Here is a 25,768-nt window from a genome sequence, read left to right as displayed (position 1 = left end):
TGCATTATTCATGCTGCATCGCAATCCTCCAAATACACGAGTATTTTCAGAGTCACCTCGATTTCGAACCATGTCCGGATCTCCAATACGAGCCAAACATGTGATCGAACCACAGGTTCTCCCACCGTTCATCTTCGATGGTAATGATAATGATGATGATGCCAGTGAGCACGAGAACGGCAATGAAGATCAGAACGCCAACGTAGAGTCAGTGGATTGGCTCTTTTCCTTTGAAAGCTTGGAAGACCAAGATCCGCGAGAAAGGCTGACCAACCCCTTCGGAGATTCTTTTAATTTGAATCTGGTGATGCCGAATAGTTTTGGACTCGAGTCCCATTTTCACCCAGTAAATGATCCACAGAGTCCTGAAAGTATCACGGAGTCCAGTTTCAATCCAGGTAATGCAAAATGTCTCGAACAACGGGCTTTGACACCAACTAAGTCTCCATTTTTTAGTGAACGAGTTCGCCGAGCCTGTGGGCAAATCCTTCTTTCAGAGTCTCACCAACGAGCTCAGACAATACCAACAGATGATTTTACAGAAACTCAAGATCCACTTGAATGCCCAGGAACGCTCGAAAAGCCCAAGATTACGGATTAAGATCCTGAGGCTTAGGCAAAAACTTCACGGGCTTAGACGCCTGCTTCGAAAAACTGTCCAACTCGCAACGAATCGACCAAACGAGGAAGAAGAGCCCCAAAGAACGAGAAGAAGAAGTCAGGGTCTGGACGAAACTTGGGGTTTGGGCGGGCCGGGTGATTCGGATTTGAAGGGGAGATCAATGAAAGCACCACCCAACATTGACGAACGAGTGCCCAAGGCAGCCACTCCACAATCCGTTAACGAAGGACCCCGTTTTCGTTCAGCTACTTCGAAGCGTGTTAAAACGAGATACAACGAGGATCTCCAACCTTTCAGAAAGAGCATCACTTTGTACGACTGAAATGCAACAAGAGAGACGCTAATGGCAGGCTTCTTGAACAAGATAACTTGATCTTCAATTCGTTGAACTTTCTGAACCTCTCGTGACTCGTGATCCCGATTTAGACCACCCTCGTTGACATTTCAGTTGGCCCCCGAGGACTCGCATGATTCGAATCCATCAACGTTTGGACTCAAAAAAACGCAATGCTTGAAATTCGGATTGGTTTGACCCAAAGTATTGACCTGCGACCTTGTTCATTTGTCAAATTCTGAAAAGAGTAATAAAGACTTCTAAAGGTTTTTATTCTACTCACGAAGCGTTTGGTAGGTCATATCTGGCGGGCTAATGCATATTGGAATGTTAATCCTTGGATTTGTTGATTTAAAGATCGGATCTAAATGGAAAAGGTTTCGAACTTAAACCTCCTGCAGTTCTGATGGTGAAAAGCCACAGGTTTATTGATCTGGCTGGATGGAGAGAAGAACCCCAAAGCTTGATGTTGACCACAATTGAGCACCCCCTCACATTTGCTTCACCCAGCTGTACTATTCCTTCCTTAATCATGAACACTCATTGTACGATCAAGTATGGCCCATTCTGTCCGTTGCTTTGCTAGCAAATTTAAGGGCAATAAAACATCCCAAATAGAAGGAATGAGCCCCAATGACTCGTTCTCAACAATGATCACTAAATGCGATGACATGGCGTATCACTCTGAGATCCCCAGTGATGAAATTACTCGCTCAGATCGAATTGAATGGACTTGATCCGGGGAGTTCGTTAGTCAGAAAAATAACAGTGGGATGAGACACTTCCACCCCTTGTGGATATTCTATTTTTTCCTACATCCTTTGCACCCTTGTTATCTCTGATGTTCTTTGTCACTCGAACATTGACCCCCGGATAAGAATGGGCTCATTAGCCATTCGAATGTGTCGAAAGGCTATAAATGCCATCGTTGCGGACAACTTCCAGAGCGTATAATCTTAACTTTTAATTGTATTTCCACGATGCACCGTTCGAAAACGACTTCCAAATCAGTTTCATTTTGCTTGCAACACTTCTTATACAGGGGCACAAAAGGCAACGCTTTCAGTTAGAACGTCAGTTGTGATTGAACGTATCGCCACGGTCTGTCATTGCTCAAAATGAACATGCTTTGTTACCGTTCAGTAATGAAAATGCCTTGGTTGCAGTGGGTTGTTGGCGGGGTGACTCTTTGGTTGAGTTGCTCGACAATATGGTATCAGAAAGAAAGTGCACAGAAGGACTTAATCGAACTTGCTTCAAAAGACTTGTGGGATGGCAGCACATTTTTCTACGACAAAAGTCGAAGGTACAAAACTAAAATGTTTGCCATGTCAAGACCGTCGGGAGAACTTGATCCCAAAGTGTGCTTGGGATCCCAATTATCAGTGGACCGTATGGAAGAAGTGTTCACAATGATCCAGGCTTGGGATGGGCCCACTAGTATCTCGTTATTCGGACCGGGCCTTGACTTTCATTTGGCTGTCACATTTCTTGACTATCTGCGTAAGTGTCACCACTCAGTTTTAGATGGAAAGAGCTTTCATTTAGTGTTTCCAGTGGATCAACCCATGCAACGGATTCCAGATCTGACCGAAAATCTCAGTAGCTGCGATTTAAGTCCGAAGAATGTGTCGGACAAATTACTTTCCTTGAGGTCGCCTGCAATGTGGAAGTGGCGACAAAACTATTCTTACCCGTTTAATTTCATGCGGAATGCCGCGAAACAGGGCTGCCATTCTGAGTTCATACTTATGTTGGACATTGACATGGTGCCCAAGAGGAATCTTTACACAGAAATGACCAAGTTCCTTCAAGACCCATTTCCTCGGACTTGTTTGCATTGTGCTTTCGTTCTACCTCTATTTGAAATCAGCTCTAAAGTGAAGATTCAAGATTATCCAGATACTAAAGAACAATTGCAAAGTTACTTCAACAAGGGCCATTTGAGGCCCTTCTACTTTAAGGTGTTTCCCACAGCTCAAAGAGGAACTCGATATCTCAAGTGGCTTAGCGTGACAAATTCCTCTTCAATAGCCTACAAGTTGGATTCTTACGAATTCATGTACGAACCAGTGTTTGTGGTGAGGAGCCAATACCCGGATTACCCAGAGATGTTTTATGGCTATGACATGGATCGGAACAGTCAGGTAGGTTAAATAGTGAATTGCCTTGACCCCTGTCAATCTTTACTTGAGTTCGACCCAATCTCAAATCATCAAGGACGTCGCGTTGGATTAAAGAATCCAAGTTGCCATTTCAACCCCTCGGAGTTTTAGCACTCATCAAGACGACCCCCATAAATGTCTCATTCTTTCAGATGTATGAAATGGTCATGGCGAAATTCAAGTTTTATGTTCTCAACCAAGCATACGCCATCCATCCCGGATTCAAGTTGGCCGGAACGTTTCCCCAGTTTCGTCTCGAACAGCGACACTTGAACAACCTTCGCTTTCGCGATTACGCGCGAATTTTAAGTGCTCGCTACGGCCGCGATCCTTGTCGAATGACCCAAGCACTGCCAATTGTCACATCACCTTCAAAAGTGAATTGTTTGATTGATATCTGATTAAATGATAAGATGTAACTAACTCTTTGAGTAGAAATGGTGTATCCTTGGAGCATTTGCGCTTTCCTAACTTTACTGACCAAATGGGCAGCCAAGAATCGCATCTCTTCATCAGAGATCTCCCTTTTTTCTCCAGAATTTAGGGTTAGCGCAAGCCCATTCATAAACTGTGATACGGATCTCTGTCTCCTTCGATCCTCGCGAGTCAGTCGAAAGGGCAATAACTCCTTTTACTCCGTCAGACTCAACAAATGCCTCCAAATCGGATTTAAAATCCACTTTGTTCAGAAATGACAAATTCTATGGGATATTCCCGTCGCCAGGATCCACCTTGAACTCGTCGTGAATCGTCTTTGGCGATCCTAATCCCGGACGACCAAAATGTCATCCCATCTTTTCACACATCCACAATTTGTGAGCCTCCTCCCCTCTTAAACGAGAGCAGTATGTATCTGTGTGTGTGTGTGTGTGCATGTTTGTATGTGGCAAGCACGTAGACTTGGAGCTCTCTTTCTCCGATCATCAGTGCTCAGATCTACTATTCTCTCGTTCGTTCGTCCTATGTGTGTGTGTCTCACTTGGCAGAGGAAAGATGCTTGCTTGTCGGACAAAAATCCACCACCAAAGTTCAAACAGACAGAAAATAATCCCTTCAGTCTGACGTGAGCGCTGAAGCTGTTCAGACTCCCTCCGCCGATTCTCCATCACTCAAGACTCGAAGGGGAGTCGAACGAGCTCGATCGGGAATTCGGCGGAGGGGATCGAACCGGCTTTTCCCAGGGCAGCACCCAGCTGTGCCGCCAGACCGGAGTGGTGAATTGAAACAGAGAAGACCTCAATCATCGTGCTCTTCGATCGGGGACTCTTCTTGATCATGGTGAGCCACCGGAGCTGGGAAGAAGTCGAAGATGATCAACACGCCGCAGACCAAGAGGAGGAGTGAAATTCCCCATTTCAGCCCACTGAACCTGCTGCCAAGTGTCAATCTTGGAAATTGCCGGTTTGGTAATCATCACTGTCGCCGTGTCGAAGAATTGGTGGGACTCCGCCATCGTCTTTGGCCACCAACAGTACCATTGGCAGGCGGATTGATAAAAACAACTGCATCCAGCGGTGAAATCTGGCTTTCGCCAAGTATCAACCATCAGCCATCCTTGAGCACATGGAGTTTCGAGTTTCTTCAGAATGTCACCATTTCCCGGCACATAAAACCCTTTGGTCTCTGGAGACCTGGAGCAAGATCATTGTGCTCGCGAGCGCACTGACCCAGAAATCGAATAACACGTGTCGAATTGGTTTTCTTCGAGTCGTCGAGTCCGGTGTGCCGATGGATGGTCATCTTTGATCAGTCGGAGTTAATATTCGGTTGTCTCCATCCTACAACAAGGACTAGCAGGATCAGACCGAGCTCGCCCCATCCATCGGGATTAAATACAACCTCAAAACCGGTGGTGGCTTCATTCTTCGTCGGACTTGTGTCACAACCTAACCGATCCTCTTGATTTTCCATACCAGAAAAATGAAGTGCTTGGGATTATTGCTTCTTTCCCTCGTGGTTCGATTTGGGACCCTCTCGGCGCAAGAGACTGCCCAAGAAACGCCCGTCTATGCGCCAATTCCCAACCAGGTTGAGCTTCAAGGCCGATGGAAAGAAGACCAATATAAACGAAAACATCTCTCGGACTTCCTCTACGAAGTTGGTAAGCGGTCGATGTACTAAAAATCCAACTTGAAAAAGAAAAATTAGATCGCATTTGGAGCACTAGTAGCATCCTGTTGAGTTCAACCTGGTAATTTCTAAAACAAAAAATTGAAAGATCCGGCAAGACTACTTGGTGACCTTTTAGAATTATAGTGTATTGGTATTCGTTGTAATCCCTCGAAATGAACTTTCGGATAATCTTCAAGTTTCTGAGCCTTGCATTTGGCTCAGTTCAGAAATTGAGGATCCACAACAAAAATAATGAAAGGTGTGAGGGTTCTAACCAGCTAAAGGTTCCTTTGTGAATTTAATGGTCGCACATTTACCAATGGTTTTGAACGCAATTTGTTCTAAGACGATTTGTCATGTTTAACAAAATCATGAAAAATGATTGTGAGCCCCGTCTCGCTTAAACGAAGAAAGAACGACATCGACCAGAGAAAGGGAGAGCACTAGATCGGCTCAAAAAGTGTCGCCCATCATTAGTCTCTTAGAAACATGGACAACAGGACCGGCCATTACACAACAACAGGCTCATCCATCAAATTCTAAATCACCACTCTCCGCCCATTTCCATTTGGACCTGGTCGTAACAATCATGATGGTCAAGCATTAACAAAAGTGGTAATTGCAACCTTGCCAACGACAAGAAGAATGTTCCAACCATGCTCAGCCAACCTTTCGCCACAACTCGAGCATCCGAACCATGAGTGAAGAAGTGCCCGAGTAGCAATTGTCTCTCATCACGATCTAAGATCTGAAAAGAGTACCTCGATCAAAATGCTCCGCCAAGTTATCCAAGGGTTTGACTCGAGAATCACTCTTTGAGATGGTATCAAGATTCAAAAGGGGGTTTTCAAGCTTGGCCTTGAATGTGTTTTTTGGACTTTTCTATGCAAACCATTCGACCGGGGAATGGATATTCTGTTGTAAGGACGGGGGAGCAAAGCCAAGGATTCGTCAACGAACCGAACCGAATTTGCGTGGCGAGATTCGCCGTTTACTCACGATCCATGAGATGAGCTTTTGGAGTTGAATGGAGTGTGAGAAAAAGCGAACACGAGAAAATGGAATAAGAACAAGTTCTTATCAAGGTACAGATAACATGTGATGACAAGGTGCTTTTTTCGCTACTTAAGTCGGAAAACTTGTTTCGATAGTCGTGGATGGTTGACTAGCTGTGAGCTTTCGCCATTTAAAAAAAATATATATATACCACATTCCCTCGGTCTTACGATTGCGATGAACTTATAAAAGCCTTAAAAAAACGGAAGAAATAGATTTTGAGGCAACATTCAACTACTATCCGAGGGGACTTTTATTCAATATATTTTGCATAGTGACGAAAAGGAAGAGAAAAAAGTCGAATTCAATTCGACTTTTTTTAAGTATGTTCGCATTTTAGGCTTTTATCAGAATAATGCAGGTTATTGAAAAGACCTTGTGGACCTTTATTTGACATCAGGACTATGTCTTTTGCTATGGATGAAGGTTCACTGGATGTAATGGAACTGTACAAAAGGAAAATTTAACACCTTTTGATTCCAGCCATTCAATAAGCATTTCTTTTTTCAGCCAGATTGCGACCTATTTTCATTTCGGAGAAATAACATATGTTTCCACTTGCTTCAACATTAGAGCTGCTACATTGATACAAAATAACGTGATACGTTGTACAAAAGAATAACAATCAGAGTTGCTCTTGGATCTATGAATTGAGTTAGATATAATAATCTGCAGAGCAAGTTAATCTGGAGAATAAAAGGAAGAGTAGGAGCCTTGCTATTGTTGGGCTTGCTTGGACAATTCATATCTTGGTTACACACAGAAATGTTTTACCACTCACTGTTAGAGTGTTAGATGGCAAAGCAATGGTACGGAGGTTCAGCGCCCTCTGTGACTAATTGCTGCAATTCTTGTTTTAATCCTGAACGTGAATTGACAGGGTTTGGCAGAAAACTCTTTGAAAAAATCTAACGGAACCGATTTGCTTCCAAATCGGCATCAAAAAGATTTAGTTCTTTTGTCACTCAGCTCGTCATCACCCCTTTTTACACGAGACAGTAAAAATGTACTCTGTGACGAATGCAGAAGACGAAGTTTGATCTATGTTTGATTGCATTAGAGCAACAGTTATGGTTCACATCGTTTGTCAATGGATTGACTTCCAACCCAATGACCATTGACAAGCTCAATAGCTTGTTTGTTGACACTTTGAATTTGGGCAATGATAATTTCCGCTTGGAGCCTCGTTTTGTGACACAATGATTTTCTACAAACAAGAGCGACATTGATCGGCAAGGATGGATCTTCTTTCCATGTCTGTCTTGTCGGCCACTTTCATATTTTTCCCGTCTGGCTATCAAACCTCATTGTCGATGCGGATCAAATTGAATACGTTTGCATTTGAAAAATTTCTATTCCGCCTGGTGAGGAGCAAATGAATGCAAACTCCGAGGACCATTTAGCCTCTTGAGCTGGTATTGCTTTGCCAGTGTCATCAAGATTTGGTTTTAATTTTCTCTTTCCTGAATACCCAAATAAGGTGTTTTAAACTATGCATACCTCCCAAGATTGTTGTAAGATCTGTTGTGACTATGAATATTCCTGTTTGCATACCTGATCAGGTTAAAATTGTTCGCATATCTAGCATGCTGTGAGAAAGGATTAACGCCCTGCCAATGGATTCAGTGGGTTCAATTTATTCCAAACATCCCACTGAGACTCGGTTGGAGGTCGACCAAGATATTTTCTTAGCGAGACACTGGTCGACATTAGGATCACTTGAGCACATCTCCGAGAATCACTCTCACATAACTTTCGTTTGGATTGCAGGACTCGGTTGGATCAAACGGCTTTATGTGACTTCAGCCAGCTGGGAAAATGAGCAGACCATCTTTCAAAATGGACAGGACTTCCGGATCAACGGATTTAGTGAGTTGGAATATGAATGCTTTATGTTGGCTAGATTTATACGTAATCGATCTGGCAGAGGGTCCAAGGCCGAGGTGTACTCTTACACGTTGGTGGCTGATAACTCGACCATGACCGAGGTGAATATGGGTGAACTGGGAGGCCCGCAAAAGACCTACTCGTATGTGGAGGAGCAACATTGGTGACACATCTTTACGACAAAGAAAACGGAGCCCTCAAGTTCATTTCCAAACGAACCGCACTCCAGGTGAGAATAGATGCTTGCAAGACAACCGTTAATGATGACAAAATAAAAAGAAAAAGTGTAAAGGATTTTACTAAAAGTGTATTTTTATTTGTCACGATTGAATGTTGAAATGCGCCTAGCTACATAATCTGAACATTCCTTTTTGAATGGACCCTCCTCATCGTGAATATCTCTTTGGCTCTAGTATTGAAAGCGTACAAGTTACACTTAACATGTAAAAGCCACAGTAGTTTGACCCCAAATACAGGTGAATATAATGGACAGGAAATTTCTATAAATTGAATTCCCATCATTTGCTCTAAAATTATAACATATTATATTGTAAAATTATAAACCTTAATTGGGGAACACCTATTGGAGCCTAAATAACTGAGCGCTGTATATCGAAAACAGTCTTAAAACACATTTGAAGGCCTAAAATCGACGTTTTGAATTGCTGAGTTATATTCCATATTTTACTAAAACCCGATTTCATTGGTGAAAAAAAATCTAGTTTTTAAAAAGTATATTTACAAAACATGAAGAAGACTCAATCTTGGCCTCCAATTGATGTCATCTTTTTTGTTATAGGATCAAATGTGATGCTCCATAGCGTTCAACATGTGCCCTTCAGGTGACATTGGTGTCCCACTACGACAAGCAACAATGAAGATTACCGGCCACCCAATGGCCAACCAAGCCGAATGTTTAGTTTTTAAGGTTATAAATGACTTAGAATTAGCTACTGTATTCATTATTTCGCTTCAAAGTTACCAATTGTCATTAATAGGATGCCAAAGATGCATTCATTTTGTATATACTGTGTTAAAACATCCTCCATTTGATTCTCAAGTACTTCCCCAATAAGCTCATAGAGAAGTGCTCATCTCTGTGAGTTGGCTTTGATATGACGACAACTACATTTAAATAAAGCGTATGTACCACAAAAAAGAGATGTCCTCTCCCGTGGCTGTTATTGTTTTTGATATTGGGGTTGCTCTAATGAGGTTGTACTCTGATTGAAACCGTTCATTATCGAGGACATCTTGTGATCCTTGGCCTCTTTTGGAATTGACACATCAGGCCACATTACATCCCATTACATTTTAAAATGGTGGAAATGGAACGATACAAAAGCCCAAAGAATACTTGCTCCTTTTTTTAACCTCCAGAGTGACCTTCAACTTTCGCTTTTCTCTTCACATGTGGGGAAACTTGAAGCTTTAAGGTAATCTGAATGAAAAGAGAAAACAGTCAATTTCTGTTCAAAGTTTCCTGAAATGAGAAGATCGGGGGTGAAAATTCTGCTTGCTCTTAGATCATTAAAGGTATTTGTGGTTTCAAATATTTTTTATATTTGGGCTACTTTGTTGTTTTTATCTCATGTAAATTTCGTTGTGACTAAAAGAACCTAATTCGGTCCGCGAACCCAAATTCGTTGGTAAACCAAGCATTAACTAAGGATTAAAAGACAATTAACAGATGAATAAAGGCCTTGCACCTCTATAAGGAGCCGAAAAAAGGAGGTTTTGGGCGAAAAAGAGAGGGTTTTGAGACATACACTGAGCTCTTTGCCAGTCACAATACACAAAAGAAAGCTAAAAACTATGGCCGAATTCATTCTATTTTTCCATTTTCTTAATACAAGACACATAACTTTTTATTAGATACAAATGAAATTGGCGATTCCTGGGACACTTTATCTCCTTCAAGCTCTCTGAAACGAGACATATTAACACAAAATGAGATAAAAGGACTTTACTACCTTGAATTGAGGAGATCTAAGAGATCTTATTACTCCAATTTATTACTACAATTTTAAAAAGTGGCTCAAAATGCCTCCAACGATGGGTGTGATTTGAGGTAAAGTCCGATCGCAGCCCATATATTTGGAAATTCACTTTCGAACGTAGTCACGTCCATGATGGCCATCCATCTCGGGAGCCGGACCAAACTGGACGAAAGAATGTATGAGCTGGCACTGGCTATGGTAACAATCTAAATCAATTTCTTCTTTTCATCTAAAAGAGACTAAAATTCGCTTGTGAATCTTAGAGAGTTGTAATGTCCAGTGGTTACCGATTCAGCTGCAGTAAAAAAAACACAACAAACTCGATTTTTATCTCTTCGGTTATGTCCGGATCGACGTTCCCTTCAACATGGCTACTGATCGAGTGACGTTTATTGAGCAAAAAAAGCAAAACGAGCTGACCGACACATACATGACATAGAGAATATCACATCTCTCTCCCCCCTCCTTTTTAGTACACGCGGAGGATATGGAAAGGAAATAGTTTTAAAGGACGATTGACAAAGAATAGTTTTAAAATTCCCGCTCTCAAAAGTGAACTTGAGCAAATTGATGGGATACGAGAGCACAACATAGCTGAACTTGAAAAATAAACAACGGCCTATAATAAAAAAAAAATCGTGGAGGAGGAATCCCAAATCATGATTCCATGAGCGTTTTATTTTTGGGCAAGCAAGTTGAATCAATTAAATAGGATAGGATCACAAGATCAGTTTGTTTGTTTTTTTGCACCACTTTGCGCCCAAGCGCCATCTTGGGATATGTAGGGATGTGTATCAAACGTAAAAGTGACACTGCTTTTTCACCCAACTATTGAACTTCTGTCACAGAGCGAGCTTAAAGTTCTATCTTTTTATCGTTTCTAGCACTTTCTATAGTTTTTTTTGTAAAACAGCCTCGCTTTATTCCACACGATTGTAATTGACTACCGCCACAGCCAAAACCTCGTCACATCCCTACGCAAGTCAAAAGGGGGCGCTCAAGTGCAAGGAATAAACAATGACCCTTGTGAGCATGACCTTATTACTGAACCACAATCCGCTGCTCTATTTTGGTCAAACTTTCATCATAGAGGAACTAACGAGGGAATGAATGTCAGCTGACCGGCTGCTAGGGTATAGTTTTTGATAGTAGAGGCGCTGCTTTCCATCAGCTAGAGTTGTATTGTCCAGTGGTTACCAATGCAGCTGCAGTTAAAAACCACAACAAACTCGATTTTTACTCTTCTATGTTACTTCTTCTAATCTTTCATTGTCTAGTGCTGATTGGATATTTGTGCACTATTCGAAAGAGTGTGGCTATGGTAACTATCTGAATCATTTTTTTTTCTTTTCATTTAAAAGAGGCCACAATGCGCTTGTGAATCTTAAATAAATGTAGAAAGCCTGCTCAGTTAGCTTACTCCAGGATGATTAAAGTTGCTTTGTTTTGTTTGGGTAAGTTATAGTGAATGCAGCCTTGTGTACTTATGTTTAAGAACCTACGGTCAAGGAATATCTAAGCATTCATCCTAAATCTTAGTCATTTAAAACAATGTCAGAGAAAGGGTAGAAACGGAAACTGCCCAAAATCTGTTTAATTGTGGAGGCCCTCCACCTCATCATTGGGATGTTGCGTTGATCCTCTTACCAATCCTAACCTGGAAGTTAGATGTTGCTGATCCTAGTTTGACTATTTTTCCACCAAGCAAAGATTTCGATGAGCCTCAATTGGCTCATAATTGCTAATGATTGGTTGGCGGCAGGGCCTGAACCAAGACCTGGGTCTCAATTTGGGTGGTAACTCTTACACAGTGCGAGCAATATGTACATATACCAAAAAAGCAACTCTTCCCTTAAAATCAGCCAGCATGTTGTCACAACATGATATTGATCAACATGGCATGCATGGGCATTGTATTGCATTGTATTGATTTATTATATTGATGTGTGTAAAGCCTTGGAGGCTTTTGGGTTATATAAAGCGATTAATTGGATGTAGAGAGAATGTTGGTCAAGAGGCGAGTACTGTATGTTAAATCACGTAATCAACCCTTCCCAAAATGCCTTGGTCATGCGGCAGTGACAAAAGATGGGAAATAGGACTCGGATGAATACAAAGTCTCTCATTGAAGTGCCAAAGATTGGGTGTATTTTCAACAGCACAAACATGAATTACACACGAGCATGAATCCGACCAGAACTATAGAATACTACACCTTTGATCAAGGCCATTTGAAAGTCCAACTGATCAAATTTTTAATGCCCTAAGAATACTTTGAATCTGGAAAGGAAATGAGATTCCTTGTAAGTCATAACTTTTGTAAAATTAGTCGCATAACTTGTCTATTTGTCAAGTAAAAGAGAGAAAATATTAAAAACCTCCAAAAGTACTGGTAATGATATTGCTTTACTCTTTCTAAAAAACACGTTGATAACGATAAAGTATCGATATTTTAGGTAAGTAATGGTAATGGACTAATCCTTTTTGGAAAAGGTTCATGCCCTCCTTGTTAGGATTTTACTAGCCCTTTTCAGACTTTTTGCCCTTTTTGTCCTACTCAAGACCGGTAAGAGACTTGAGTCCGGCACAGGACTTCAGTCTTGAACCGGACTTAAGACAAACTATAGGGCTTGTCAGAAAAAAGTCCCTCCAAGCAAGCCGTTTGAGACTTTGCTTTGAACACATTTTGGCACTTGGGCAGCAGGGTGTCGGGCTGATCAACTTCTCTTGCGTTACTCAGTTTCAAACAAAGCAGACGGACGAGCCATCAACTCACTGGCTCCCTGAATTCGGAACTTCGTTTTGAGTAACTAAATGTGTTCAAAGCCGATCCCCATCGCACACACCAGGCAGCCGCGAGGGAGCCAAAAAATATCAGAAATCTCGTGAGTGTCGTTTCTCTGACTAGCCCTCTGAGTCAAAGTAAAACACTCACCTCTTTCTTAAAGCTCATCAAAAATAAAGAAATCCTCATTTTAGGGCTTCTTCCTCACATGGTCAATTCATGACGAAGAAAAACCCGTTCGCTAACTTAATTTGTGGAAAGAAGCGGATTTTTTTTAACGAGTACATATTTGACGCCGCCAAATGAACCCTAATAATATAACGGAAATTTGAGAACCCATTGAACTCAACCTCCCGACCAGAAATTGAAAAAAATGCCTGGCTCTCCAAGCCAGGCAAATTATCTCGCCATAGACATTCGAAATTATAGGGAGGAACATGGCTAGTTTTAAGCTATAGCTTGAGAAATTCCTGTCTGCCAAGATTTTTTTCCTATTGTTCAAGGGTCTTAGCTGTCCAAGTTAAGTTGAGGTAGACGGGTGAACCTTTAACCTTTAAATTTGACTTGTTCGAATAAAAATTACAAGTGACAAGAAATCGTGTAAAGTTCCAAAATATTTTTGATGAGAGTGGTTGCCAGAAACATCCAAGCACTCCTTGAAAGTGAATCAGACGTGTTTTATTAACTACAGAGCGAAAAAGGGGCCAACTACTTCACGATCCTGGAATTCCAATGTCAGTCATCTTGAATTATAAACAACAAGATACGTGAAAATTGGACTATAATGACTGGAAATGATCAGCAGTAGAGAGAGATCTAGTAAAAACAAGCAAATTGACTGTAAAAAAGTAAAGTATTGGCAAAATTTGCTCAAAAAACATTTTTAGAAAGAAAATGAACAAGAATCAATTCATGAGGAACTTACACTGCACATTAAGAAAAGAAATGCATGAAATTAGGCAAAAAGTACATGTACATAATAATTAACATCTCATTATATCTATAATGGACAATTGGTAATCTTGTTTTAATCCACATACCTATTTGACGAAAAAAAAACAATCAGGAAATGGTGAAAAATAGATGAGTTGCTTATGAGTAGAGTTTGAATTTCTACTTATTAGGAATCGTACATAAAAGGCAAGCTTTGTTTAAGGCGCACAGAGAAAGACCAAAGTCCAGCCCACTAGATTTGACTTTTGGACTCTAAAAACGGTTTTTAGCAAGAGGATCACAAATAGTCAATAAAAAAAAGGTGTCATATTTGTTGAGATGTATCCTTCCATGCTTTTAAAAACATTTAAATGAGTTAAAGAGCAATATGTAGCTCAGAGCTAAAATAGGCTTACTTTTGATTTGGGGACCATTCCCAAATTGAAAACCATGGATTCACAAGTGCACGAAATTACTTGAAAGTTGGTCAAGATGTTCTGAAACAATTTTAAATAATTGAAACATATTGACTTATTGTGTTGAGAGCAAAATCTTGCTTTTCCAAGAATACTTTATTATCATTTTACAGTAATTGTACTTAATGACATGATAGAAGTCATTTTAAATATATTTAAACGTCTTATTTGAAGTACCTATCATCAATAGTTACAAAAATGATATTTGTCACACTCTTTGAACAATATATATGCCAATAATCGACATTAGAAAAATTCAGCATCAATTAGCTTAGGCCTAAGTTGGCGGGAAAGGTTTGGTGATCATAGAAAAGTGGCGCTTCCTTGCTCTAGTGTCCTTGAATAATCCACAATCTAGCTAGCCCTTTGAAAGTTCCTGAACTCAGTTCAAGAGCTTGGTATGACGCTTAACCCGTCGCAGTGGTTAAGATGTCTTCTGAAATTTTTATTGAATAAACCAAACACATCTTGGCCTTTTTCTAGCTCGTAAAATCATAATGAACACCTATGATTTCATATCTAGGGCCATGTAAAGTAACAGCTCGAGTTTCAAACCGCAAAGGCTAGCCAAGCACAATCACTATAGGAACTACCATGATTAAAATTCACCTAATCTGTTCCTGATCTTCTTTTACAAAATTGCGCTCCATATAGGACACGATTCAAAATGATTCCAAAGCATTCTAATCCGACATTATTCTGGGCAAGCTGCCATAACATAACACGATAAAAAGAATATACAAAACAAACAAACTAAATCATAAGTGCCAACATTTGGATACACGTCAAAGGTGTGGAGACACCTATTACGGATTGATTTAGTATGAATTCCAGGATATTTACACCTCTGCAGTGCTGTATTGACTTATGGCTCAGGTCAAGAACTGACATTTGATGGAAATACCCAAATGAATCTTGGCATTATTTTAGCTCGTAAGTTTAAGCCTCCATAAAAACTTACATTGCCCGAAAGACATCATTTAAAATTATCAAAAAAATAATTATTGAAATTGGGATCTGTTTTGACCGTTTCTTAGTTGTACAAGATATAATGGCCCTATTTTCATCGTTTTCAGCTCAACTTTCCCTGTTATATCTAAACTTAAATTCCCAATTTTTTACATAGATTTTCAAAATCACAAAAGTAAGAGATCATCTTTCTTATTCTTTCATTATCTCAAAATAGCTCAAAATGTTCTATTACCTTACTCGAACCACAAAAAAATATTCATATTTCCAAAACATTTACAACAATCATTGCAAATTTCACCAAATATCATTGGAGCCTCAAAGAATCGGTGATTCATCAGTTTCAACAAAGTCTTCAGAAATGTCAAAATGTACAAAATTCCTCGTTGTATATATTGTCGTCAGAAAATGAGTAGAAAACTGTAATTTTGAGGGTTGTAAGATAATTTTTCGAAAAATATATAATTTTGGAGGTTTTGAGTAAGTTTCTATATTATTTTGAACTATTTCGAGTATCTTCCATTATTTACTTCGGTGTATTGAGAATTTGTAGTAATTCGTAAGGGATTTTTTTTTGCAGACTTCCTTACCGCTTCTGGGTTGGAATCCCAGCAGTTCAAGACGAGAAATTTATTCATTTTACTCAACTTTTCTTTATATATATTATTTGATCGACAAACGAATTGGAGTTGGCTGATCTGGCTTGTCCTTGAATAGAAGGTTGATCCGGAATTTTAGTCCAAAACTTGTCCAAGTCTGATTTAAATCCTCCACTGGATCAACGCCTACATAAGCCCTACGAATATTTGAGGGCAGCACAAATTGAACAATGAAGGAGCCCGAGAAAGAAGAAGACTGGACTTCATTGTTCGAAACTAGCCTGGAATCTCGAGGGCTTGAAGGTGCTCTCAAAACGCACATTAAGCCTCTACGGTCACTACAATTAACCTTAAATCCTGGTTGGGACAAAGCTCATGAATGCTTTTGAAAACGTACAATATCAGATACCTTTCGTACCTTCTCTGAGTATTGTACAATCCCAACTTTCTAACCTCTCCCAATACGAGAGCTCTCTCATTTCCTCAATGTTCCTAGTGACACATCTTTGGACGTGCTCGAGCTTTTGCAAACCTGCTGAACTAATTGGAGCCCAAATGGGAGAGCATATTCAAGATGCGGCTGAACAATCGAACTTGCACAGAACAGAGTTAGCATCGTGACACTATCTCTGGACTTAAACGTGCGATATATCCAACCACATGTTTGAAAAGCTTTACCAACTTTCAACTGGATATGTTCATCGAGTTTTCTATTATCTTGGAGAACTACACCTAAATCCTTCATGGGTGAGACCTGCTGAATGTCCTTACCTTCATCATCTAATAGTGGAGTGTCTAATGGCGTTGACCCAAAGGTCATTGAGCGAAATTTCATTCCATTCAGTGCCATGTTACTCGCAGCAACCCAGGAGTAGATTTGGTCTAGGACCTCTGCCAGACAACCAGAGTTCTGACCATTCCTACCAAATACCAATTTTGTATCATAAGCATAAGAAGAGATACTGACATTACCACTAACAAGCTTCTGAAGCGGAGTAATGAAGATGATGAAAAGGAGAGGACCCAAAAATGAGCCCTGAGGGACGCCCGACTTGACATCATGTATGTCACTAAGGGATCCCTCAACCTTAACTAATTGTTTCTTATTTGATCTCCTGAAGTGTTAAATGAAACTTCTTAGCCAATTGAGAACCTTGCCTTGGATCCCAATTTGAGATATAGCCGGGGCATTTTGAAGCTAAAAACGATGAAAATTTGCCCATTATTTCCTTTACAACTAAGTAACGGTTAAACAAACCATATCATGCTAAAACCAGAGCTAATCTATTACGCTTCCGATTTTTGAATCAACTTCCGTCAAAACTTTGAAATACATTTCAACAATTGTGGGCAATCATTCTCTTGGTATGAAGTTTATTCTAGTTCAGATTTCAAAAAGTCAACGTGGTGAACACCTTAAATTTGTATGTCTTTTAATTCCTCATCTCTTCAAACTCCTTACCCCCAATCAGCGAACATGTCATAGGTGGACGTACCCGTATCAACTTCCTTCAAGCCCCATTTCTATAAACTTTATGTAAAAAAGCACCCGACATTGAATAAATAGCTACTTTTTAACCAAGCTAACCTGCAATGTTTTGGCAAATTTGAAATTTGGACAAGGACATACCTTCAACTGGACGGGAAGTTACTTCAAATAGTTCTGCAAATTTTGTCTTCAAAACTACCACAACGAACTATAGGATAATTGTTGCCCACTTACGTAACCCTAACCTATGGGAAAATACGAACCCAACCTTCAACAATAGCCAAATCGTCCTGTGATCGCAGATTGGGCTCAAACTGCTCAAAATTGCAGCGTGTGAAAATATGAAAGCAAACTTCAATCTCACTTGGAGCGAGTAATAGCCTTGAGGCACAGCTTGAATCGTAAGCTTACTTGTAGACGTTGTTTGAACCCAAATTACAATTTTAAAGGATGACTTTATTAACATGTAATTCTATTTGGTTACACCCTTAATCATATCTGAATTCCACGGATGGCCTCTTCGGTCTCTATGGAGTAGATGGACTCTCGAGCCACGTTTTTGGACCGAACCACATGGCCATGCTCGGCCACTTTATGTTTTGACATGTCTCGGTGAGACTTGAAGGTCATGCCGCACTCTTTACACACCACGGGTCGCTTGATCCCCAGATGGATGGTTTTGATGTGTTGGGTGAGGCCGTGTTTGCCGGCGAAGCGCTTCCCGCAAGTGTCACAAATATGGTAGAGCACCAACCCGGTGTCCTCATTGGTGAGGCCTTTTTCCCGGAGATGCATTTGCTCGTGCGTGTGCATGGAGCTCCGGTAGTTGGTTCCCCAATCGCAATAAGTGCATTTATAAGCCGCGATCCCTTGATGTTTCCTCACGTGAGCCAAGAGACTCCGTTGAACTGCGAATTCTTTGCCACAGTAATTACATTGGTAGGGAGGACCCTTGCCCTTCAAGCATTTCTTGTAATGGGAATTAAAATTCTCCGGATCGTCTTTCAAACTGACCTCGACTTCACATTTGGGGCATTGGATCCTCGGGTTCTCAGGGTGAAATTGTGCCATGTGCGATGAGAAACTCTGTACATAGTGGCAAGCTTCATCACACACTTGACATACGAAGAGCTCCCGCAGATGGCGTGCTCTCATGTGGAGGGTGAGCTCGGCATTTGTGGAGCAGGATGTCTCGCAATGTTCGCAAACGAAAGACACTTGCTTCATCTCAATTTTACCCTTCTCATCAATGACGGCCTCAAAACCAAGCGTTCGAGGCTGCACGTGATCCATGGTTTGGCCATGCTGCTTGTAGTTGTGAATCATGAGATCGTAGTAAGTGAGACAGGGTTGTTGGCAATCGGCGCACCGATGATCCCCTAGCTCATGGTAATGCTCCTTATGCCGCCAGAGTAAAGTCGTGCCGTTGAAGACCATGCCACACAACATGCATTCCCGAGGCGATTTCATTTTGGCCTCATCCGCGGACAAATACTTGACATACTCTTTAGCCAACTCGGGATGCTTCTTCGTGACATGCTCGGCCAAATCTTTGAAGGTGATAATGGTGTCCTCCGTACAATGAGGACAATGCAATTGCCGCTTGCCTTTCTGCTGATGCTGGTAGTCTTCGTAACTATTGAAGGCCTCCGCACAATCAAACGACTTGTAGACATACTTTAGCTTCTTCTCGCCAGCCTCGTTATTGGGCTTCTTCTGTGCATCTCCGCCCCAACTCAATTCCCTCTTCAACGATCGAATCTCTTCTTGACTATCATCCCAGGCACTGGACGATTCCGTCACTAAATGATCCACCTCCACTTTCAGCTCCACTTCGGCTCCGAATCCATTTTGGCCATTGGTCGTGGGGAAATTGGTGGTCAAACCCTGCCAAGCCACTTGACACGGAACACACGCCGAATTCTGCTGTCCGGGGTCGTCTAAACTTGATCGATCCGGATGAACCGTCAACTCCGAATTGGGCGTGGCCACTGGACACGAGAAGATGAATTGACAACCATTGGACACACGCCGCTTATACGGGAAATCTAAGACTTGCGACGTCTCACTCGCATCAAACACATTTTGTATTGGAAACCCCTGGCACGCCCTACTATCGCGAAACGCTTTGATTAATTTGGATTCCAAGAGATCCACATCCGAAGTGGTCCCGTAATCTACCTTCTGCCCTTGTGCCCGGTGAATGTAACGCCCTGTGCTGACCTCAATCAAAAACACTTGACTCGTGTAGGGATTGCCCTCTTCATCAAAATAGTCGAATCGGTCCCGTTGGAACACGAGCCAATCCTGGACCACCAAGTGGAGCAGATTCAAGGACTTTTCCGGAACAGACAACCTTTGCAAAAGAAGAGGCAACGGATCCATGATCACCCGCACTTCAGTGGCAAAAAATCACGACCAGAGGTTCGCGGGAAGACAGCCTTGGAATCAGAGTGAGCGGGTTGGAAATTCGACCTTATGAACCGCCCCTTGTGGGTGGTGGGCAGTGGGCATGGAAGTAGTCAGGCAGCCTTGTAATCTGGAATCTGGCTGGGGTGGATTGTTGTGAAGGACGAAAAATCGATTACAAAGAAAGAAGCTGCTGAGCATCAGGGACGCCAGGAGGCAAGAAGGTCATTAGTTTTATTATTTTCGCCCGGAGGATTTCATCAGATTAAATTCTAAGGGTTCAAATGATGCTAGATTTCCTTTTTGGAATCGAACGATTCCATTAGTTTTATTAACTTATTGCGATGTTGCCATAGGTATTCAGTATACTTGGTTTTGTTCAAGCTCACTATTAGAACCCCTGGGTACCCTGAGGCTGGCAGCGTGACGAGTTTCTGAAATATGAAATTAAAATCTGTACCATCCCATGGATCAATCCCATGAAATTTAAGCTTTTCGAGATTTCAAACTGTCACCTATGATCAAAAAATGGAATGTCGTACCATGAAAATCAATATGTTTGCTGACCTTTTGCAAATGTGTGCAAGTTCTACGTAGTATGAAAGGAGAGACTCATTTTATCTGCAAGAAGAACAGTTGAGCTTTGTTTTTGAATTGAATCAAGGCAATTCCAATGTCTCATAGTTTTCTTTAAAACACGAATTGCTGGAATGTTACCGTTGCCTGAGCAGAAATGTAGAAATAACTCTAGTCACCCTGGCCAAAAGGCTACAGCCTGTAAAAATACATACATGTCTTGTTTTTTTGCGTACTTCCCTACCGGTACTGGAACTCAAAGCCCCAATACTTCAAAATGAGAGGAATGGATGCGACTTATATAGCTTTAAATTCATATGAAGTCAGATCTACCAACGAATTAGAGTTGGCGGATCTGATTAGCCCTTGGATGTAAGGTTGATTAGGAATTTTGGTCACAAATTTGTTCAAGTCTGATTTCAATTCTGCTACTTGATCAACAACAATTCTCTACAAATTTTAGAGGGAAGCTCATAAAATAATGACGGAGCTCGGAAAGGAAAAGAGGTGGACTTGAGTATTCGAACTAGCCTGGATTCTCGAGGGCGTGAAAGAGCTCTCAAAACGCACGTTAATCCTCTGCACGGTCGCTAGAATCCTTGTTGATTGATTATATGACTCTAGGTATCTTGTTTCTTGTCATAAAATGAAAGTGTTATTTATGATCGAGTAGTTTAACGCAAGAAGTAGTAAAATACAAGTAGCAACCTCAACAATGAAAATCCTTCGAACAAGCCAGAGTTCGACAAGACATATATACAAAGGTCCTTAATTGTTTTTACAATTGCATGTTGTAAAGGGCTGAGCGAGAACGTCTGACAGAAAAAAATGGAACACATTCCTGCGCTGCTATAATTCGGTTTATCGCCATATTTGTTCGTTTTCTTCACATTAGTTTCATTCATTGGAGGTTGTCAAGGACTCTGCTTTAGTGTCCTTGGAGTTGCTCATTCATTTCCAAGTTTTCTTGTAACACATATTCTGTGTACTGAATTTAAAAATCCTAGATTGTTTCACTTTATGCCAAAAGTAGAATTCTGAAACAGATGATCTGGAGAGCGCATATTTTCGCTCACCCATGGAGGTCTCAATTTAACTGGAGGTCTATCGAGTTGTCGCCGTATACCCCGGTAGGCTTTGATCTCATTAGGAAACGGGCTAAAACTATGAGTTAGGCCTTACCTTGGATCGGTTTTCACCCTCCATCCTGTTTAAGAGGTTACTGCTGATCATTTCCAGTCAATAGAGTCCAATTTTCACGTATATTGCTGTTTAGAATTCAAGATGACTGACATTGGAATTCCAGGATTGTGTAGTAGTTGGCCCCTTTTTCGCTCTGTAGTTAATAAAACACGTCTGATTCACTTTCAAGGAGTGCTTGGATGTTTCTGGCAACCACTCACATCAAAAATATTTTGGAACTTTACACGATTTATTGTCACTTGTAATTTTTATTCGAACAAGTCAAAGTTCACGGTTTGTATCACCCGTCTACCTCAACTTAATTTGGACAGCTAAAAACCTTGAACAATAGGAAAAAAATCCCGGCAGACAGGAAATCCTCAAGCTACAGCTTAAAACTAGCCATGTTCCTCCCTATAATTTCGAATGTCTATGGCGAGATAATTTGCCTGGCTTGGAGAGCGTGACCATGATTTTTTCATTTTCTGGTCGGGAGGTTGAATTCAATGGGTTCTCAAATTTCCGTTATAATATTGGTTCAGTGTAACGTCGTCCAAGGCTCACCATAACGATCAGATGTCGCGACTTGTTGCAAAATAAGTAGAAACTAGTGCTGGGGCGAGTCCGGACTCAAGCCCGAGTGCGCTCGATTCTTTTGCTCCATTTGGATCAATTGGCCGGAATCGAGTCTGCACTCGTCAAAAAAAATCGCTTCTTTCCACAAATTAAGTCAGCAAACGGGTTTTTCTTCGTCATGAATTGACCATGTAAGGAAGAAGCCCTTTAATGAGGATTTCTTTATTTTTGTTAAGCTTTAAGAAAGAGGCGAGTGTTTTAGGTTGACTCAGAGGGCTAGTCAGAGAAACGACACTCACGAGATTTCTGATATTTTTTGGCTCCCTCGCGGCTGCCTGGTGTGTGCGAAGGGGATCGGCTTTGAACACATTTAGTTACTCAAAATGAAGTTCCAAATTCAGGGAGCCAGTGAGTTGATGGCTCGTTTGACTGCTTTGGTTGAAACTGAGTAACGCAAGAGAAGTTGATCAGCCCGACACCCTACTGCCCAACTACCAAAATGTGTTCAAAGCAAAGTCTCAAGCGGCTTGCTTGGAGTGACTTTTTTCTGGCAAGCCCTCTAGTTTGTCTTAAGTCCGGTTCAAGACTGAAGTCCTGTGCCGGACTCAATTACCGTTACTTCCCTAAAATATCGAAACTTTATCGTTATTAACGTGTTTTTTAGAAAAAGTAACGCATTATCATTACCAGTACTTTTGGAGGTAAAAAGGTGGCGCGAAATGCAAAATAGGCCTTTTGGACAATTATCTTTTCTTTGGTGTAAAGAAGGATTTGAGAAGTCGAGGATTTAAAGTTTTTCTTGTCTAATATTTTCTCTCTTTTACTTGACAAATAGACAAGTTATGCGACTAATTGTTACAAGTTATGACTTACAAGGAATCTCATTTCCTTGTACCGATTTAATAGAATTTCTATTTCAAATATAAATCTTGACTTTTACGACAACAATGTCGAATTATTTTTTGCACTTTAAGCTTTCACACAAATTTTTAGCCCAAATTGCTTTGGTTTCAGCTTTTCTGACCCGAAGTCACTTGTATGAGACCCGACTTTGAAGGTATGCTCAGTCAGTATTGTAAGATATGACAATTTACTTGAGCTTCAAAATTTAGACGATGATAAAGCAACATCCTCAACTACTGATTAACCTTTTTAAAACCACATTTGACCGCGGAATAGATCAAACAGGTTTTTCAATGTAGTTTGACAAACAAATGAGTCATCTTCTACAACTTTTATGCAAAGGTTTTCCAAGCATCTCCGTTAAAGTGGCTTTGTAAATTCGGTAAGATGACTTTAAGTTCCGAATCAGTAACTGTTGAAAGACCGACAGATGATCAAAGATGGTCTTAAGAAGGTCTTCAAAAGATGAAACAAAGCTCCATTGACGATAGTTACTAGTTCGTGCGTTGCAACTAGCAACACAAAGATCTCTTTGTGTTGGCGCACTTTCTATCTCCAGTTCTCGATTTAAATGGGATGTCACTTGCTCTCCCTCTTCTGCCATTTGAATGAAAAACAATCCCAATTTTTCATGTTTTTAAATTCTAAAGGTATTTGATTAGATATCTATATTGCAAATTGTAGAATCCCAGACCCTTGTCTTTTGGTTTTCCTGTCAAAACCTTTTCAGATATGGGCTTTTAACAGAAAGCTAAAGGTACTTTTCTCTTTACAGGCATTTTAAAAGGGATCAAAAACGTTTCTACATAAACCAAATTTGCAAAATTTAGGTTCAAAATATGACTGGGTGAACACGGGAGAAGCAAATAAAGCAATAAAATAATGACGACATAACTCGATCTTCGCCCCACCCTGGTTAGGTTTCATGAACTTTTGACCATCTGACTTTGAATATAAACACTTTGCAAGTACATAGAACACGCAACTCGATGTTGATAGGTACGACCTAAGTTTCTAATCTTTAAATGTAATCTAAATCGACGAAATATGTTCTTTCATCTTAATAGTACTGGGGGATTACATTCCTTTTAGCGAAAGAAAAGCGCGTGAAAACCGAACCAAAAGATATTTTAAAAAAATCGAAAAGGGACTGTGAATTGTTGTTGCTCCATCGAAAGCAGATTTTAGAGCGAAAGACGTTTTAGCCATGGCAGGCTTATGCATAACGAATAAACATTTCTAATGACGGATAAGCAATTAATGTCATAAGCTTTAGTTTACTGATGCCAGCCACTGCTCTTTTTCATTTTCTCAATCTACCGTAGACCAGGAGCATGGAAGAAAAATCTAGTTTTAGGATTAATTTTGGAGCAACTAAAAAAATGGCAGCTGAATCCCCGAAATTGAACAATTTCTGCCTCTCGAAAAAGCAAAGAGCTTGACATTGATTTCAAACGCACACTTTTGGCACAGAGCTTTTCGATCCCAATTGACCCCATTGCATCTACAAAAAAAATTGGTTTGTGTTCACAATGACCAACCAAACTGGATTCCACTTTCATAAAAACATTCGAGCTTCCTGATCCGGCCGATATCGGGGACGACAAAACAGGAAACTTCAAGTACAAGGAAGCGCATCATCTTGAACAGGAAGCCGTTATTCGGCTGCGACCTTTTCGAATTTACGATATGATATCATCATGGCGTTAGTACGTCGTACGAATTGCAGTAGAAAGAAAATCCCGGCCGAGAACTTCTGTAAAGTGGACGCAGCGATTGAGGATTAAAATTTGTCACTTTAACGTACAAATCAATTTCAAAGGGCCCACATATTTTGGTTGAAAATACATTGGCATACTGACATTTGCCTCATTAATTAATATTATTACTCTTTCCGTATAAAAGCTATTTAGTGTCGAATTTACTCCTCACTTCATATTTACCAACTATCACTAACCCTCAAGTCAGCAACGTACAATATTAATGTTACGTCATCAAATTGGACCAATCTGATTGATTGCTTTTTCTGTGCAGCATGCTCATAGAAAACCATAAGTAAAATGCTTAAGCTCAACAGGAACTGTACCACATGAGCATGTTTTCAGGTCAGCTGACGCTGGTGGAAAAGGGACAAAGACATGTCATGAAATCTTGCTTCAGGCGAATTGAATTAGTCTCATGAAATGTTTGTTATTCCTCTTTAATCTTAACTTCTTTTGAATCTTACAAATATACAGGTAGAAAGAGTAGTAGAATAATAAAAACATGCTTTTTGGGGCATAATACATGTAAAATGTCAAAAAATATTCGAAAATTAGTTGAGCAAATCACGTACTCTATTGATTGCCTTTGTCCGGCAACACATGTCGAAAGTGTAACAAAATGTATCTGCAATGCAATGCAATGATGAGGCATTAGGAATTTTGTTTCAATCTCCCAACAAAGTGCTTGAATGTGGGCGACATGATTGCAACTTTACGTAATCAAGGCAATTCTGACACCTCTGGAGGTCAGCCTCAACCCAGGTTTGTTCCTTGCCTTTGAGTTAAGTGTTTCCACCACATTGATGAAAACTTTAACTTGAGCCCCATTTTAACCCCTTCAAAATTTTGTTCTTAAAAATGTGGTCGGACAACTTACCCAAACCAGTTTTATGAAGCGTGCTAGATGAGAGTAATTGCTTGACAAGGAGTCA

General features: G+C 40.6%; 4 protein-coding genes across 5 annotated transcripts in view; 3 read left to right on the top strand and 1 right to left on the bottom strand.

The window, feature by feature from the left end:
• LOC131888794 (uncharacterized) overlaps nt 1-1,234 on the top strand; it is a 32,305-nt gene extending 31,071 nt beyond the window's left edge. For both annotated transcript variants that reach the window (XM_059237726.1, XM_059237727.1), the window contains exons 6-7: nt 51-398; nt 457-1,234. In XM_059237726.1, coding sequence (XP_059093709.1) covers nt 51-398; nt 457-944 — 836 coding nt within the window. In that variant the 3' untranslated portion in view covers nt 945-1,234. The remainder of the gene's footprint in view (nt 1-50; nt 399-456) is intronic.
• Nucleotides 1,235-2,090: 856 nt separating this feature from the next.
• LOC131888796 (beta-1,4-glucuronyltransferase 1-like) lies at nt 2,091-3,533 on the top strand. The gene is made up of 2 exons (XM_059237729.1): nt 2,091-3,103; nt 3,274-3,533. The coding sequence occupies exons 1-2, from the start codon at nt 2,102-2,104 to the stop codon at nt 3,520-3,522; spliced, it is 1,251 nt and encodes a 416-aa protein (XP_059093712.1). The 5' UTR covers nt 2,091-2,101; the 3' UTR covers nt 3,523-3,533.
• A 536-nt stretch (nt 3,534-4,069) lies between these two features.
• On the top strand, nt 4,070-8,424 carry LOC131888803 (uncharacterized). Its single transcript, XM_059237736.1, has 3 exons — nt 4,070-4,970; nt 5,038-5,222; nt 8,060-8,424. The coding sequence occupies exons 2-3, from the start codon at nt 5,042-5,044 to the stop codon at nt 8,341-8,343; spliced, it is 465 nt and encodes a 154-aa protein (XP_059093719.1). The 5' UTR covers nt 4,070-4,970; nt 5,038-5,041; the 3' UTR covers nt 8,344-8,424.
• A 9,438-nt stretch (nt 8,425-17,862) lies between these two features.
• On the bottom strand, nt 17,863-19,815 carry LOC131888791 (zinc finger protein 546-like; the record flags this gene model as incomplete). The annotated part of the gene is given in 1 exon segment (XM_059237721.1): nt 17,863-19,815. A coding segment is annotated over 1 exon segment (1,893 nt). The 3' UTR covers nt 17,863-17,919.
• Between the last annotated feature and the right edge of the window lie 5,953 nt (nt 19,816-25,768).

This window comes from Tigriopus californicus, chromosome 10, assembly GCF_007210705.1.
Source record: "Tigriopus californicus strain San Diego chromosome 10, Tcal_SD_v2.1, whole genome shotgun sequence".
Lineage (NCBI taxonomy): Eukaryota > Metazoa > Arthropoda > Copepoda > Harpacticoida > Harpacticidae > Tigriopus > Tigriopus californicus.
The sequence above is the reverse complement of the archived record's forward strand: the minus strand, read 5'-3'. Positions and strand labels throughout refer to the sequence as shown.